The 16518-nt window shown below is 41.5% G+C and overlaps 4 protein-coding genes across 5 annotated transcripts; 1 reads left to right on the top strand and 3 right to left on the bottom strand.

Annotated features, from left to right (window-relative positions):
- Window positions 1-393: 393 nt before the first annotated feature.
- LOC110849074 lies at window positions 394-5275 on the bottom strand. Its single transcript, XM_022096450.1, has 2 exons — window positions 1578-5275; window positions 394-1525 (listed from the first exon to the last, which is right to left on the bottom strand). Exons 1-2 carry the CDS (start codon window positions 5273-5275, stop codon window positions 394-396), a joined length of 4830 nt encoding a protein of 1609 aa, XP_021952142.1.
- A 3821-nt stretch (window positions 5276-9096) lies between these two features.
- Window positions 9097-11463, bottom strand: LOC110848412 (DNA polymerase delta small subunit). The gene is made up of 6 exons (XM_022095621.2): window positions 11310-11463; window positions 10940-11225; window positions 10645-10837; window positions 10255-10580; window positions 9891-10172; window positions 9097-9811 (listed from the first exon to the last, which is right to left on the bottom strand). Exons 2-6 carry the CDS (start codon window positions 11192-11194, stop codon window positions 9287-9289), a joined length of 1581 nt encoding a protein of 526 aa, XP_021951313.1. The 5' UTR covers window positions 11195-11225; window positions 11310-11463; the 3' UTR covers window positions 9097-9286.
- A 135-nt stretch (window positions 11464-11598) lies between these two features.
- On the bottom strand, window positions 11599-12877 carry LOC110848726 (prefoldin subunit 5). The gene is made up of 5 exons (XM_022096007.2): window positions 12626-12877; window positions 12407-12544; window positions 12252-12326; window positions 12060-12165; window positions 11599-11994 (listed from the first exon to the last, which is right to left on the bottom strand). The coding sequence occupies exons 1-5, from the start codon at window positions 12764-12766 to the stop codon at window positions 11918-11920; spliced, it is 537 nt and encodes a 178-aa protein (XP_021951699.1). The 5' UTR covers window positions 12767-12877; the 3' UTR covers window positions 11599-11917.
- Window positions 12878-12915: 38 nt separating this feature from the next.
- Window positions 12916-16483, top strand: LOC110848177 (eukaryotic translation initiation factor 3 subunit L). Of its 2 annotated transcripts, none has more exons than XM_022095325.2 (8): window positions 12916-13184; window positions 13336-13696; window positions 13981-14042; window positions 14121-14456; window positions 14734-14904; window positions 15195-15341; window positions 15639-15799; window positions 16015-16483. In XM_022095325.2, exons 1-8 carry the CDS (start codon window positions 13050-13052, stop codon window positions 16316-16318), a joined length of 1677 nt encoding a protein of 558 aa, XP_021951017.1. In that variant the 5' UTR covers window positions 12916-13049; the 3' UTR covers window positions 16319-16483. The 2 variants fall into 2 exon arrangements, with proteins under 2 accessions (XP_021951017.1, XP_021951018.1); XM_022095326.2 differs by having other exon boundaries at window positions 12916-13166; window positions 16015-16318.
- The last annotated feature ends 35 nt before the right edge of the window (window positions 16484-16518 follow it).

The raw sequence follows: 16518 nt of genomic DNA on the forward strand, positions 1-16518 counted from the left end.
GACTTTCCCAAGACTTCCGACTCCCAACAAAGACTTGAAGTGGACTTGAGACTCAAAAAAAGACTGACTTGGGCAGAACAATCGATCCCAAAAATCACTTCACTTCTTCACTATAGCTTCAGCCCACTGACCACTCACATTGCTCGTTATTTTAGCCAATGGGAAAACGAACACGTACACAGTTTTCTTGAACTTGGAAAGACTTTGTTATCGATAAATTAACATACTTACTACTAATGCCCAATTTTCATACAAATACATTCATACATAAAAGATTAAAATCACACACACAAAATCATGGAACAATTCATACACACAAAATCATGAACAAAATCATAAATGAAATATTAAATGCTGCTGCGAATACATACTCCCCCCATTTAGGAACCTAAATCACTTTGTCGCAGCACTTTGTTTGTCCTTATTCTTGTCGTTGTCTTGATGAGAGGATTGCACATCCAAAATGCAGAGCTTGGCGACCGGACGACGGAAAATGTGTCCATTGCTTAGCTTGACGGAGACGACTCGTACCACTTGATCCTTCCCTGGAAAGAGTTCCACGACTCTCCCCTTCGGCCAACTGTTTCTCGGAAAGTTTGGATTGACCTCAATGATGACGTCTCCTATCTGAATGGGTCGAGTCACTTGACACCACTTTTGGCGGCGTAGTAGCGTCGGGAGGAATTCCTTCACCCATCTGCGCCAAAATTGGTTGACCAAATGCTGTGAAATTCTCCAATGTTTCCGGGAAATGATGTCTGAATCAGTAAACTTCCCCATGGGTTGCAGGTTGCTGGATTGTCCGAGGAGGAAGTGGTTCGGCGTCAAGGCTTCGGGGTCGTCGGGATCATCCGCCACGTGGGTGAGTGGATGACTGTTTACCGTGTGCTCCGCCTCGAGCAGTACGGTATGGAGGACTTCTTCGGATAAGTCTTTCATCTGTAGTACGGACCCCATTGCCTTCTTCACTGAACGGACCATCCGCTCCCAACTTCCACCCATATGCGGACTTGACGGCGGAAGAAATGACCACCGTATTCCTCTGTTGTTGCATTCTTGGTTCATCTTATCTTGATTTATCTCGGCGAGGGCTGATTTGAGCTCATTGTTAGCTCCATGAAAGTTGGTACCATTGTCTGAGTGAATGGTACTCGGACATCCTCGTCGGCATACAAATCGTCGGATTGCCATGATGCAGGAGTCGGTTGACAACGACCCTGCGATTTCCAAATGCACAGCTCTCGTGCTTAGGCAGGTGAAGAGGGCGACGTACCTCTTCACTCGGCTTCTCTTGACTACAACGTCGATCGGTCCAAAATAGTCCAATCCAGTTTTGTAGAAAGGACGGACGTTCATCTCAACTCGACATCTCGGCAGTTGACCCATTTCCGGTGCTTGTGGCGTGGCTCGTTCGTTCTTGCATTGCTGGCAATTTGCATAACTGGTGCGTATTGCATTTCGTAAGGACGGGATGAAGTATTGTTGTCGAACTTCCGATCCGCTCGTGACCATGGTGTCCACAGATCTGATGATAGTGGCGCAGTAGCAGAATGGTAAATGGATGCTTCGGGTCAAACACAACTGGACTTCTAACTGATGTTGGGATGTCTGCATTATCGAGCCTCCCACGGACCCTCATAACTCCAAATTCATCTAGTCCCACGGTAAGTGACTGAAGACGACTGGTCCTTGGAAGTGGGTGACCTTGTTGTAGTATTGCTACTTCGTTCGGGTAGCATTCTCGTTGGCATTGAATCCACCACCACCTCTCAGCAGCAGCAAATTCTTCTGGTTCGACAATCTTACGGGCTGGCCTTACACGCCTGGCGAATCTTAGCATGTAGGCTGTGGCGTTGAGCAATCTCTTCCATTTTGAAAATCGGGATATGTCGATAACGGGTTGGAGTTCTTTCATGGCATGGATGATGACTTTCTTCAGCTCCCACTCGTGATTACTGGTACGAGGATTCAGTTTCTCGACTGGCCACTCTTCTTCCGGTTTTCTCAAAAATTCTGGACCACGAATCCATCTACTGTTGACGCTGAAGTCACATTTGCTGTCGATTCGTGTCATTTCGTCCGCCACGTTCTCGTTCGTTGGTATCCATCTCCAATCCTTAATTTCAGTATTCTCTTGAATTTCACCAATTCGATGAGCAACGAATTGCTGAAATCTTCTTCCGTCTGAGCGAATCCAATGTATGACGGTGCTGCTGTCGCTCCAGAATACGACTCGGTTGATTGGAATGGACATTTCTTCTTTAATAAATTTTTGCAATCTTGTCCCCAACACGGCGGCTTGCAGTTCGAGTCGGGGAATGGACACCACTTTGATTGGTGCTACTTTCGCCTTGGCACTGATGAGTGAGACTTCTATCCCGGTGGGAGTAATCATTCTCAAATACACCACGGCCCCATACGCCTCCTCGCTTGCATCTCCAAAGACGTGGAGTTGGTTGTCCTGGGACTTGGACAGATTTGGACTGAGACATCGTGGTAGCTGGAACTTGGTGATATTTTGCAGCTCCTCCAGCCACTTTCTCCAAAATTCTCGTGTTTCCTCGGGTATGACATCGTCCCATCCAGTTTCAGAGGTCCAACATTTCTGAATAATCATCTTGGCTCGGATGGTTAAGATCGACAAGAATCCAAGAGGGTCATACAATGACATGACCAATGACAAGACTTCTCTCTTTGATGGAAGTCGTCCTCCTTTTAGCACATCGGATTGAGCTTTTAAATACGTTAGGGAGAAAGTGAATGCATCTTCATCATGCCTCCAAAACAGGCCAAGAACTCTCTCCACATGTTGCCCGGATGAGAAATCCAGACTCTTTACGGATTTTGCCCTCAATTCTTCTGGGATTTCTTGCATTACTTCCCTCGAGTTGGACAGCCAGTTGCAAAGATTGAATCCACCCTTGCTGTGTACCTCTCGGACTTCATGGAAAAGTTTAACTGCTTCCTGCACGGTCGTGACAGAATCCAACAAATCGTCAACATAGTGCTTGTCTATAATGGCTTCACATGCGCTGGGATATTGCTGTCGATATTCCAGGGCGTTTCTATTTTTCGCTTCTTGGGCGCAAGTTGGCGAACACGTTGCCCCAAAAATTAGGACCCCCATTTCATACACGTCGGGATCTCGATCTCGTTCTTTGCCTCTCCACAAGAATCTTTGTGCCTGGGCGTCGTCATGCTTCACTCGGACCCGGTGAAACATATCTTGAATATCTGCCGTGATGGCGACAGGATATCTTCTAAATTTGAGCAGAATGCCTGGAAGGGAGGATAGCTTGTCTGGACCACGGAGGAGAAAGTCGTTCAGACTTTTACCCTGGACTTTTGCTGCCGCATCAAAAACAAAACGAAACTTGTTCGGCTTTTTTGGGTTGAAGGCCATAAAATGTGGTAGGTAGAATGTTTTCCCCGTCTCGACACTTGCCTCTTCTTTTGATAGTTTTTTGGCGAAACCCTTCTCTTGATATTCAGCTATCTTGCTTTCGTATTGTTTGGAAAATTCTGGTTCTCTATCCATTTTCCGTTCCATTGTCCTCAATCTTGACAATGCCATCTGCTTACTGAGAGGAAGAGAGACATCATCATCACGCCACAGTAATCCGACCTCCCATCCGTTTGGTACGCGGCGTAGAGACGAGTCCAATTGCTGTTGAGCTCTCTGGTCCTCAGTGGACCTCGGTTTTGCTGGACTAGCGCTGACCCCCAATGACTCGATGGTAAAATATTCCTTTACCATTTGATGCAGGCTTGAATCGGCTTCACTCATTGAAAACATGGTGTGGCTTTGTTGCTGGCGAAATTGACCTAGTCTTCCCATGATCATCCACCCAAGAGGAGTTCGGACCGCGACAGGTTCATTATTCCCCTTCCCGGTTCGATATTCGTGGTGGACATGGAGTTGTGGATGGTCCAGTCCAATCAGGATTGTTGGCTTTGCATTGTTGTAGGTCGGGATGTCCAGGTCTTGGAGATGTGACCACTTTGACAAGTCACATCTCTTCACGGATTGACTGTGCTCAATCTTCTCAACGGTTCTCACATTTCTTAAAGTGCAGGCGTACTTCTCATTCGTCGCTTGCAAACGGACGTCAATCACTTGGGAATTTTGATACGTCTTCGTAGAATTGAACCCTTTGATCGTGAGCGGAACTGGCGATCCCACAATTCCCAATTTCTGCGCGGCTGCGCTCTCCATGGTGGTAATGGATGATAAGCCATCAAGAATGGCGAAGACTTCAATCTTGCCGTTCGGACCCTCAATTTGTACAGGACTCATCATGTGGATGACTTCATTCCACTCCCCCCGTGTTTGAAGAACAACGTTCTCTTCTTTTTCTTCTTCTGTTGCTGCTTTCTCCTTTTCTCTTGATCGGCTGGATCTTACTTGGTGGAGCAGTTTGTGATGCTTGACGTTGCATCCATCTACTCCACATGGTCGCGAAGAACGGCAGTCTCCGCATCTGTGACCGACCCCCAGACACCCAAAGCATACCCTCTTTCCCTTTACCATGGTCCAACGTTGGTCGACATCAGACTTGACGAATGTGGGACAATCTCGTTGGTGGTGGGATGAAGAGCAAAATGCACATTTCTTCTCCCACTTCCCTTGACCAGAATTATTCTTCTCACTGACCGTGTAGACTCGTTCCGGCTTCTTTCCTTTCTTGTTTTCTCGTTGGGTACTATTCTCTGCTCTGGTGGGGCACAATTTACACGCCGCCTGGGTGTAACTGTCAATCCATTTGGCAAAATCTTCTAGATTGGACGAGTCATCCTTCTGTGACCGGCTCCAATCCATTTGGGTCATCAACGGCAATTTGTTGACGAGCTCTTGCAGCAATGTCGGGTTTCCCATATGTTGCGGTTGCTTCAGGGACTTAATTGTGGACACCAAGTTGTCCACTGCGATTCCAAAGTCGATGAAAGTTTCCGACCGGTCCAACTTGACAGGCGGAACTTCTCTCAGCTTCTGTATCATCGACTCAATGATGAGTGCGGGGCGACCGAACCTCATCTTCAGTTTTTCCATCACGGTTGGCACCCCATCCGGGTCGACCAACAAACATTGCACACTTTTGTATGCGTCTCCCTTGAGACACTTCTGTAGACGGGGGAGATTCTCAGCATTGTTGTAGCCACAGTTTCTGGTGGAGGTTTCAAACGCTGCAGCGAAACCGGGCCACTCTTCGGGATGACCAGAGAAAGACGGCAGGTCTCTTCCCTGTACTTGACGAGCTAGGATCTTGTCTGACATTTTGTGAGAGGACTTGAGACTTGCTCCATTGATCGCGTTGGCTAAGGCTGAGACGATATCTTCAAGGTTGAACTTGTTGGGACTGGATTTGGACTTTCTATGGGTCTTCTTTTTCTTGTGACGAGGGGATGATTTCTTTTTCTCTTCAGCCTCGCTGGCCGACTTCTCATCCTCCACGTCGCCTTCTGCTCCACCTTATCTTTCTGACCCACTCTTGCTTTTCCCTTTGACCATCGGGTCGGCTGGGATGTGAAGAACAGTTTTCTCCGCCCATTTCTCCACTTCGGATGGTTCGGCTGAATCATCATCACTGCTTCCGCCGCCCTCCTCAGAGTCGTCGGTCGCATCTAACTTGGCCAGGTCCAATTCTGCTCTGACCAAGGCTTCTCTTCGCATGTAATCTCGTTGGTCGAATTCGAGATTAGTTGTAGCCCTCCGTATGTCTGCCTCCATTTGACGTAGTTGTTGCAGATACGATTGATTTTGGGATTCTGCAGCTAGTCTTGAGGGTTCGTCGTATTTGGCATGGTCTTTAATGATGTCTGTATTGCTGTTGATCTTTGTCAGCAGCTCAGCCAGGTCCAGTTCTAAATTCTTGATTTCTTTCTCCTTGTCGTCCCTTTCCTTACATATATCGGACAGTTTCTGCGCCGCTGTTACTTCGGCTTGGCGAGCTTGACGGGTGCTGCGGTGCGACGACTTGGACTTGCGGCTCTCATTCTTGCTGCTGGCGTTGCTGGGTTTAGACTTGGATGTGACGGCGGTGGGCGTGTTCTTCTTCTTCGCGGCTGGGTCAAGGACGAAGTCGCGCATAAGATGAGTGGGCGGAACTCCGGCGTTTTCCCTCGGTGACTTGCGAAAAGTCGTCGCTTCCGGCAGATCCACTGTCTCGTTAGTTGGTGTCGTCATTGTACCGAGAAAGAGTAAGCAATAACGTCGATTCCCCAATTAATTATTGTCCAAAATACAAATGCGAATCGGAACAACAGCTTGCCTGAAAATGTGTCCTTTTTTATCCTGGTGAACACCAACCAGCGATATTCGGCTGACAAAACGCCTGTCAGTAGCGGACGAATTCCTGACGGCGTAAATTCTTGACGGGATGGTACGTGACTCGGTCGGCAGCTCGTTGAACCGGAAATTAGTAAGCAATAACGGCGATTCCGCGATTAACTTTTATCCAAAATACAAATAGAATCGGAACAACAGCTTGCCTGAAATTGTGTCCAATCTTTATCCTGGTGAACACAAACCAGCGATGTACGGCTGAAACTTCGCCTGTCAGTAGCGGATGGATCCCTCAGGGTATGGGTGTGGCTGGTACAAGAGGGCGTAGCTCCTTGGACGGTTTATTCGGGACGGCGAGACCAGAAAATTTAGCAGATATCTACACTATTATGTGCCTACTCAGGAACCGACTACACCCACTATTTATCCCTCGATCCTAACCCCACTAAATCTGCCCCCCACTATGAAATCCTCTCCAGCACAATGAGATGCTATTTCAATTCGTGGATTCTGGCCAATTAGTAGTAGTTTATTGCTGACAGGGTTTAATTTCGGTATCAATTCAATTACAATGACAAATCAATTCATAAAAAAATCTCTATTGCTATGTCACTGGAGTCTTAAAACTATTGGTTCGGAAACGGACTCAAACAAAGACTTTCCCAAGACTTCCGACTCCCAACAAAGACTTGAAGTGGACTTGAGACTCAAAAAAAGACTGACTTGGGCAGAACAATCGATCCCAAAAATCACTTCACTTCTTCACTATAGCTTCAGCCCACTGACCACTCACATTGCTCGTTATTTTAGCCAATGGGAAAACGAACACGTACACAGTTTTCTTGAACTTGGAAAGACTTTGTTATCGATAAATTAACATACTTACTACTAATGCCCAATTTTCATACAAATACATTCATACATAAAAGATTAAAATCACACACACAAAATCATGGAACAATTCATACACACAAAATCATGAACAAAATCATAAATGAAATATTAAATGCTGCTGCGAATACATATGATATTCGAATTTCATAAACCAAAAAACCAAGCCCACATACAATCTGCTGGAGATCGTGAGAGAGATTCAAACCACACAATGTTCTCTCACACGATATTACAGAGATGAGGGTTTTGTAATTTTTTGGTCTAATTATTTTTTTCCACTTTTTGTAATAATTCTCTCCTGAAGGGCATGAGAACCGGTCTGCCATGCCGTCACCAAGATTTTTATACTTAATTAAAAAATGTCCTTTAAAACATCTTAAATACATAAATTCAACAATTGAATCGTCCGTATTTTATGTAACCCGTTCGTTCTTCTTCCACGTGGAGGGTGTCCCCTCGTGACAATAGAGATCCAAGTGGGTCGCAGTTAATTTCAATGAGAAAGAATATATGTACAAGCACTACAGATTTGAATATGAAAAGGGTTCATCTTTTTAAGAAACTTTTTTTTAGATTTATAAATTCTTAAAAAATCCTGTTAATCATTTTTATAAAATTGGTATTCTGAAAAAATGTTGGAAAAGAATGAAAGCATGGATGCATGCACATGTGTTGAATGGGAAATGAAGGTCCAGGTGAGTCGAGAGGGGAATGGGGGCAGATAAAAAAGTCCAGCTGCCACGTAGAGATTCAAGCAACGATTTCCGTTCAGTGAGGTAAGTGAATACTTGATGATTTTTATTTTGGTCAGAAAGAATGGACAAACAAAGTACAAAGTAAGTGGACATTCAATTTCATATTCTAGTTCAAAGTTATACATGTATTTCGCATGAAGAAAGGCACACAGACATGTAAATGATTTCGTTTTTTATTTCGTGCATGAAATCAGTGTGCATAAATGGGTCGACGTGTGAATTTTAAGTATTGTGGGGGGTGAGAATCTTTCTCTATTTGTTCGTTTCTGCATTTTAAAGAGGCTAAACATATGCAATGAATACTCGCTTTCACTGTCTCATTTTGTAGCTGAAATGAACATGGGAGGCAAAATGAGATTGAGGTGAGACACACGCTGGAGACAATTGGTAGCAGCAGTAGGAAGAATTAATTTTATGAATTTATGTGAATGATATTTATATAGTGTTTGACCCACTCGATATGCCAAAGGACAAGAATTCGCAAGCCAGTACAAGTACAATAATTTCTCAAATGCATCATAAGTAGGAACGCGTAAAAGATTTTGTTTTGGTGACTTTTGGCCAACCCCACCCAACCCCCCACTACCAAAGGTTACTAATCTTTAACTGACTTTGGTTTGATATTTTAAGTATGCTAGCAATTTCCGGAAACAAAATTAAGGAAATTTTAGACGTTTCAAAGTAATTGCCCGAGTGAGCAGATGTACAAAAGAACAGAGGACCCTGTACCATTTCGCCCCCGAATAACTTGTCTCCTTTGTAAATTATGTATGCAAATATACATAAATTGTGAGTATGGAAATTGAAAGAGTATGATTTTGGTGTATGCAGTCGGCATTTTTTGAAAGGGATTCCACCACGGTGGTAATTTTTATTGTCATTTTCTCACTAGGGGAATTGAATTTGATCATCAGGTTGGGGTTGAACAATGAAAGCAAGTTTTTCAAAGTAATAAAATGAGAAAAGCAAGAATTCGAAGAATAGAAAGATGGGAATAATAATAATTTTATTTAGTTGGTACGTGCATGTGTCACAAATATATATATGAGATGAGGGGTGCCGGATGAGGTCAGAGGTCACACGTTTCGTTGCAGTCAGTTTACAAAGAGCGAAGACCGTGACAAATTTACAGACTAAGAATTCTGAAAGCGTGGAGAAAATCAATTTCAATGCAGCCATGTGCACGTTGGCTTTAAAGGAGTTTATTTATGTCTCAATTTGATCTGTGATATTTAATTGTATGGAAAAAATTGTTACACATTTTTAAAGGATTAACTTTGAATAAAAATTATGGAATGAGACTACAAACATTATATATGTAAGAGTGTATTTATAAAATTGTACAATACGGAACCTACTTGGCGAGTTTGATATTTAGGGGGACAAAGTTCATGGTTTTATCTAAAATGACAGCAATACCGGTATCGGAGAATTTTGGAAGTGTGACGATAAAGGTTCCCTTCCATTCACGAATTTTGAAACGTTTTTGTCCACCAACTATAAAAAAGTTTGGCAGGCTTGTTAGCACAAGGGCCTCTTCGTCACTGTCCGGATGTAGAGCCAGCGTATCTGGAGCGGTGGGGCAGAGATGACCCCATTTTAGGATATCTTCCGCCGTATCGATTGAATTTCGAGTGGCTGTATTTTTCTTGGCGTTGATAACATTTTGTCCACCGGAAAGGATAATGTCCAATTTGGATGTTGGCGACTTTTTGGAAGCTGAGGAGACTGTGACATCTATTCGTGTTGGATTACACAGCGAGTGGAACATTGTGCGACGGGAGGCGAGAGGCAATATGCATCGATGGAAGGGGGCTTGAGGGAACATTGGTTCGGCAGGGTCTAGTTCACCGGGAAGAATGTAAACCTCCATTGTTTGCTACAGAAAAAGAACAACATGGAGATTCGAATAATAATCAAGCCAGTAATGCTATTAAATATTAGTTCGTCTTAATTACAGCCAATTGATCCAAGATGACGTCCAACTTTTTAGCAATTTCAATCCTTAGTACAGATTCGGGGTCTACCGTCGTGAAAGTTGCTTTTGTCTGTTTTTCGGCTGAAATCTCCTTTCTCAAACGTCCAAAAGTGTCGCCAACAATGAAGAGACGGGTTTTTGACTTGCATCGCGTCTCGAGCTCGTCAGGAGAACCACAAAGACCTTGGAGGTAATCGAAAAACAAGTCAATATGTGACATGCTGTCGTGTTGATCGCAAAGAAGGAGACCGGACACGAAAATCTGCATTGAAAAGTTTTGAATATGCTTATTTATGCATCACTTCACTTCACATGTAAAATTTGTCATATGCACTATTTCTCACCATTTCTACATCAAGTTTCCTCACAATGGGCCAAATCGCCGGTTTCGGAGTTGCCCACATGACATCTTCCACATTAAACCTGCCCTGCAGTGTTGGTCTCCCTTTGACCGCACAAACGACCCCATTAACAACTGAGTCAATTCGCAGTCCAGAATTTTCTAAAGGGGTTAAAAACACCCGGGTGGACTCATCTTCTAAAATAAGATAATCCTTTTTGCTAATGTATTTCTTCTTTTCTTTAATAGGAACCATTGCATGATCTTCTGCCAGCTCATTGAGAATTGAAGGTTTCTCGGGTTGTATTTTGAATATGGTTCCCACAATGACTGCAGATATAGTTTCAATTTATTACATGTGTTGATATTACGTGTATATAAAATACGGTCTCACCAACAACGAGATCTTCATCGATATGAAGGTGTTGCTCACGATCTGCCTCGGTAAGTTTTTTCCCTCCCTTGCCCTGCTTGGGCAAATGTCCCGATATATCCGCGACGTTACGTGCCCCAGTGGTAGCTGTACAAAGGTCAGAAATCTTTTGAAACGGAGGAGGATTGTCTCCTTGTTGCCATTCTTCCTTGACCTAGCCGGTAAATCAAATTACTAATGATTCAATATCGAAGCTACTAGTAGTTATTTACATAGAATAGTAGTTATTTACATCTTATATATTTTTGTATATTACCTTCTCCTCTAAAATCAATCTGGTCATGAAAAGTCGATTATCATAAGTGCTTGCGTACTGTTTTGAAAACATGTTCCTCCCGGTAGAGTCCTGCTTATCTTTTTCGGCCTTGCTCATCCTAACACGGAGGATGGTCTTCAGGAATCCCTGCGCTATTTCGACTGGAGGGCCCGGGTCACGTTCCACCTTGGGAGGGGGACATGTCATCCCCTCGTTCGTGGGAGGTGATAGGAGAGATTCCGAGCTTAACTTCATTATTATTCCGGTGGCCTTGTCTAGCCCAAGTCTGAAATTTTAAAAACGTGATAAAAACATTTGTTTGTTGTAATGCAACATAATCGTCAAATGAGTGAAGGTTGCGACAACTTACCAAAACACGTCAACAAGTAATTTGATATGGTCAAAATATTGCGAAGTTAAAATTATTTATGTCGCAGACGTAGTCAAGTCGTCGAATGTGTATGACACTATGAATGTGATCCCGCTGAATGCATTCATGATTTTCCCGGAATGATTCTGCCGAGAATTTGGATGAGACGCATGCAAGAATGAGATGCAACAAGTATGAAAATTTTGAAGTATTTTATCATCATTAATTAGAATAATTAACTAGTTCTGATAATGCAGCGAGGGTTATAAATGGAAATTCTATTATAGAATACAGTGGTTATTATTCATGATTTAATTCATAAAGTTTAAATCATTTTTAGCGAATAGTTAAGGTTTAAGGTAAACAAATACTCATAGTTTTAGGAAATTGATTGAAGCGATCATGATTTCACATAATATTATGGTGATTCTTTCTAATACATATTGTTGCATGCAAATTATCGTCAAAATAGTTCACATCTTGGAAAGATATTATTTCGTAATTATTAATTAGATAACATTGCCCTATTATTATCCAGTTTCCAGTTATTTGGGTATATAAACTGTTAAAAAATTCAATAATTAATCAATTAATTAATGTGAACTGTGTTATTTCGCTTGAGTAACTTGGAGTTTTCCTGCAGAATGAAGGGCTTGAATTTTCGCTTCCATTATCTCTAAAATCGCTGTGAATTCAAAGACAATAGAATTATTATTTGAACAGTGATGTCAAATGAAGTTTTTAAGATACCTTGCCGAATTTGCGTCTTTTCTCTCCCAACAACCTGGACCTTTTCAATTTGGGATTGAAGAAATTTTACTTTCCGTTCGAAATAGTTCAAGGCTTCTTCCAAGTTCTACATGACAAAAATAACAGAATGTCATGTTAAACAGTTGTATCGAATCGTGATTAGATTAATTTAATGACAGGTGATACTCTTACCTTCTCCACATAGTATCCGGTCCCAATATCAATCATTAATTTATTCACATCGGTCAACTCGCCGCGGACAAACATCTACGATACACGACAAATTGTTAGAAATAATTGAACAAAAACAAATCTTAGGACTTATATCATCGTTGTTTATCAATTACCGATCCCGTAACAGGAACGAGCATTTCTTTGTCCTGTGCGCTTATTTTCTTGAGACATGACTGAGACTCGGACATTTTGACCTGGACATCTTTCAACTGGACTACGGCATCTTGGTAAAAGTTGAGTTCCTGTTCCACCTGCGATACAAATACCATACAGTTATAGACAATTCATAAATGACTCTACAATTTACCAGTAATTTAATTATCGCAATCTACCTGAGTCTTAAATTGTTGAAGTTGCGGTAACTCGAGTAAGTTAAGGTTGATAACTTGTTGTTGCGGTTGACCAGTGGCACTTCCTTCCGTAGCAACTGCAGTGGAAGACGAAGAACCACCTTCTTTTTTTGGGGGAGCCATTAAATCAAATCAAGTAGTTTAATTAATTAACTATAAATTAATTTTTAAATGACTTGAGATCAAAAATCAAGTGTGGCCGGTTTGTTTTATGGAGTGAATCGCGATCCCTAAGTTTGAACATCGCGCACTAAATTCACCACCAAGTTCAATACGAATGCCACACTGTCACTTTCTTCCCTTCCTCGCTCGACTCGGGCCGGCATTTTATATTTCTTCAAGTGGAAATTTTCAAAGTTTTTTGGAAATTTTGAAATTCTTTTGATAACCAAGGAAGATAAAGACGATGGCGTATAGAAGGGACTCGTACAGGAAGGATAGCTACACCAGGGCGGACTCTTATCGGGATGGGCGCATTTACGATGATGAGGAATATGGTGGATATCCCGGCCATGCGGATCAGGTATCGAATAATAGAAAAGTAGGTCAAGGTTTCAAATTTTTGAGTAGTTAGAACATATTCGGCATTGTTGGGTATGTATTTAGAATAGTGGAATGATATGCATGGTAAATATTTAGAATTTTTAAAATTTTGTGTAACATATTGCTTATTAAAGTCTAAAACCTTGCAGTACAGCGATTTTGGAAATAAAGATGACTTTTACGACCCACGCGGAACGAGTACGCAGTCCTACTCATTTCCTGATGCCGTGGCGAAATTCATCATCCACTTGTATCAATCCATAAACAATCGGGACGTGTCTGAAATTGAGAACCTGTATGAGATCCGGTTCCCCCAGTTGACCAGGGACTACTTCAAGGAGGAAAAATGGCCACAGGATATTACGCATTTGGTGGACGATCCACTCTTCACTACGCTCTACAGGGAGCTCTACTTTCGCCACATTTACGCCACGATGTCAAACTCGTTGACGTTCAGTGATAGATGTAACTCGTATTCGAACTACTGCGAGTTGTTCAATATGATATTGAGTAAGTCTTATTATTTTGCTAAATCATTATTAAATTAGTATTATTTATTGGTACACCCTTTACGCCACGCCAAGTTGCTTTTTCATGAGCTTAATTGGTGCCAGTGTACTTTACAGTACAATGGAAAGGGGAAAGAAACAAATTGGCAGTGTAGGAAGCACAGTTTACCTAAAAAAGATGGATTTCTGTGTGCCGAAAACATAAGCCACATTGAAAAACTTCACAAATCTGTTGTTATTTAAATGATAACTCAAATTAACAATGTATGGTTCTAATAATTACAGCATCACCAGAGCCAATCGATTTGACTCTTACGAATCAATGGTTATGGGAGATAATTGACGAGGTTTGTCTACAAATTCTTATTCATTGTGACATTTCTAGTCGGTTCAAAAGGTCGTTTAATCTCAATTGTTTTTTACAGTTCGTCTACCAATTTCAATCATTCTCCCAATTTCGTCGCTCCCCCAGATTGAATGCTGAAGAATCTCAGTACTTTAAGGAGCACACTTACATCTGGAGCGTTCTCAGCGTGCTCAATGTCTTGTACTCGCTGATTGAGAAGTCTAACATTAATCAACAGTTGAGGGCTTATTTCAATGGGGAGAACGCCGAAACTGTAGCTGGAGACTTTGGCAAGAGCCCTTTGTACAAGATGTTGGGCTACTTCAGCTTGATTGCCCTCCTCCGAGTTCACTCCATGTTGGGAGACTACCATTTGGCAGTCAAAGTTTTGGAGAATATTGATCTCCACAAAAACGTAAGTATTATAATTTTAAGTATTTTATATAAAAAGTTGAGCAGAGTAGACTACCCTTTACGCCACGCTGAGTTGCCTCTTCATAGGCTAAATTAGTGCCAGGGTACTTTAAGTACAATGGAAAGGGAAAGGGAAAAGTAACAAATTGACAGTGTAGGAAGCACAGTTTACCTAAAAAACATGGAGTTCTGTGTGCCGAAAACATAAGTCACAAACTTATAAGACTCCCTATTTAAATAACGTTAAATAATTTGACATCATTATTGTTTCTTTACAGACAATGTACTGCAACGTACCAGCGTGTCAAATCACGACCTATTACTATGTAGGATTCGCGTATGTTATGATGCGTCGATATGCTGATGCCATCAGAACATACACCAATGCGCTCCTCTATATCCAAAGAATGAGACAAATGTTCCAAGCAAAGTCGTATCAAAATGATCAGGTAAAATTTATTCGTTTAAAAATACTGTTATTAATAGTTCACCCTTTACGCCACGCCAAGTTGCCTTTCCATAGGCTTAATTGGTGCCAGTGTACCTTAAGGTACAATGGAAAGGGAAAAGAAACAAATTGGCAGTGTAGGAAGCACAGTTTACCTAAAAAAGATGGATTTCTGTGTGCCGAAAACATAAGCCACAAAATTGTCCTTTAAGAATCCACGAACTTCCTAAATCTCACTTTCAGACTCTCGACTCGATAAGTGACTAATGTCAACTGTTCTTATGATTGCAGGTGAACAAACAAACTGATCAGATGTATACCATGTTGGCCATCTGTTTGGTCCTCCATCCCCAATCCATTGACGAGTCTATAAATTCTGTCCTGCAAGACAGGAAATATGCTGATAAGATTTCTAAAATGCAACAAGGGGACATGAAGGTAAATTGTATAAGCAGTTGAAATAATTCTAATGATTGGGTAGGATTAGTATTAACCCTTTACGCCACGCCAAGTTGTCAAATGATATCATTGGTGCCAGTGTACTTTAAAGTACAATGGAAAGGGAAAAGTAACAAATTGACAGTGTAGGAAGCACAGCTTGCCTAAAAAATATGGATTTCTGTGTGCCGAAAACATAAGTCACAACTATGACTAAAATATTGTAAATTGTAACCTATTTTGTGCGTCTATCTATATAGAAAACTACTAATTTTATTTGGGTCCCTGTTTTTATAGGAATTTGAAAACTGCTTCACCTTCGCGTGTCCCAAATTCTTGTCCCCTGTACCTCCCGCGATTGATGCATCTCCAGACCCAAGTCAAGAACCACTCCAGATTCAAAAGAGCATTTTCATGGAAGAAGTTGCCCAACAAATTTATCTTCCAACCATTCGCAGGTATGTTGTAATTCAAAACTGTAAATATATTTTGTCCCCCCGTTTTGTGTTTTTGTACATGATGATTCAAATTCTGACACCTCTAATGAGCCGTGTAACCGTGATTCAAACTTGCTTTTGCAAATCAACTGACTACAACTTGCACTCTAAATCATTAATTTGACCATGATTGGTGGTTATTCTGATTAATAATTAAATGTGTTATCTATTTCCAGTTTCTTAAAGCTGTACACAACAATGCCCGTGTCAAAATTGGCTGCTTTCATGGAACTGGATCACAACACCTTGATGGAATGTTTACTTTGTTTTAAGCATAAGATGCACAACATTGTCTGGTCAAAGGGCGTATCATCTTTAGACGGAGACTTCATGGCTGGTTCCGAAGTAGATTTCTACATTGATAAAGATATGGTTCACATCGCCGATACGAAAGTAGGGAGAAGATATGGAGATTATTTTATTCGTCATATTCACCTCATGGATGAACTTCATCGGGCTTTGAAGGGTCTAAAATTTTAGAGGAAATAATAGTATTTTTGTGTATGTGTGAAATTGGATGAACTTTTTTTGTACGTCTTGAAATAATTGTGTAATTAATTTACTATTGTTATAACTTAAATATAAGAAAAAATTGTAAATTAAGAGTAAAATTTATATGTAATTAAATAAACGTATAAATATGTACAACTCTACTGATTTTATTGAAGCAATTTTATTAT

This window comes from Folsomia candida, unplaced genomic scaffold, assembly GCF_002217175.1.
Source record: "Folsomia candida strain VU population unplaced genomic scaffold, ASM221717v1 Fcan01_Sc004, whole genome shotgun sequence".
Taxonomy (NCBI): domain Eukaryota; kingdom Metazoa; phylum Arthropoda; class Collembola; order Entomobryomorpha; family Isotomidae; genus Folsomia; species Folsomia candida.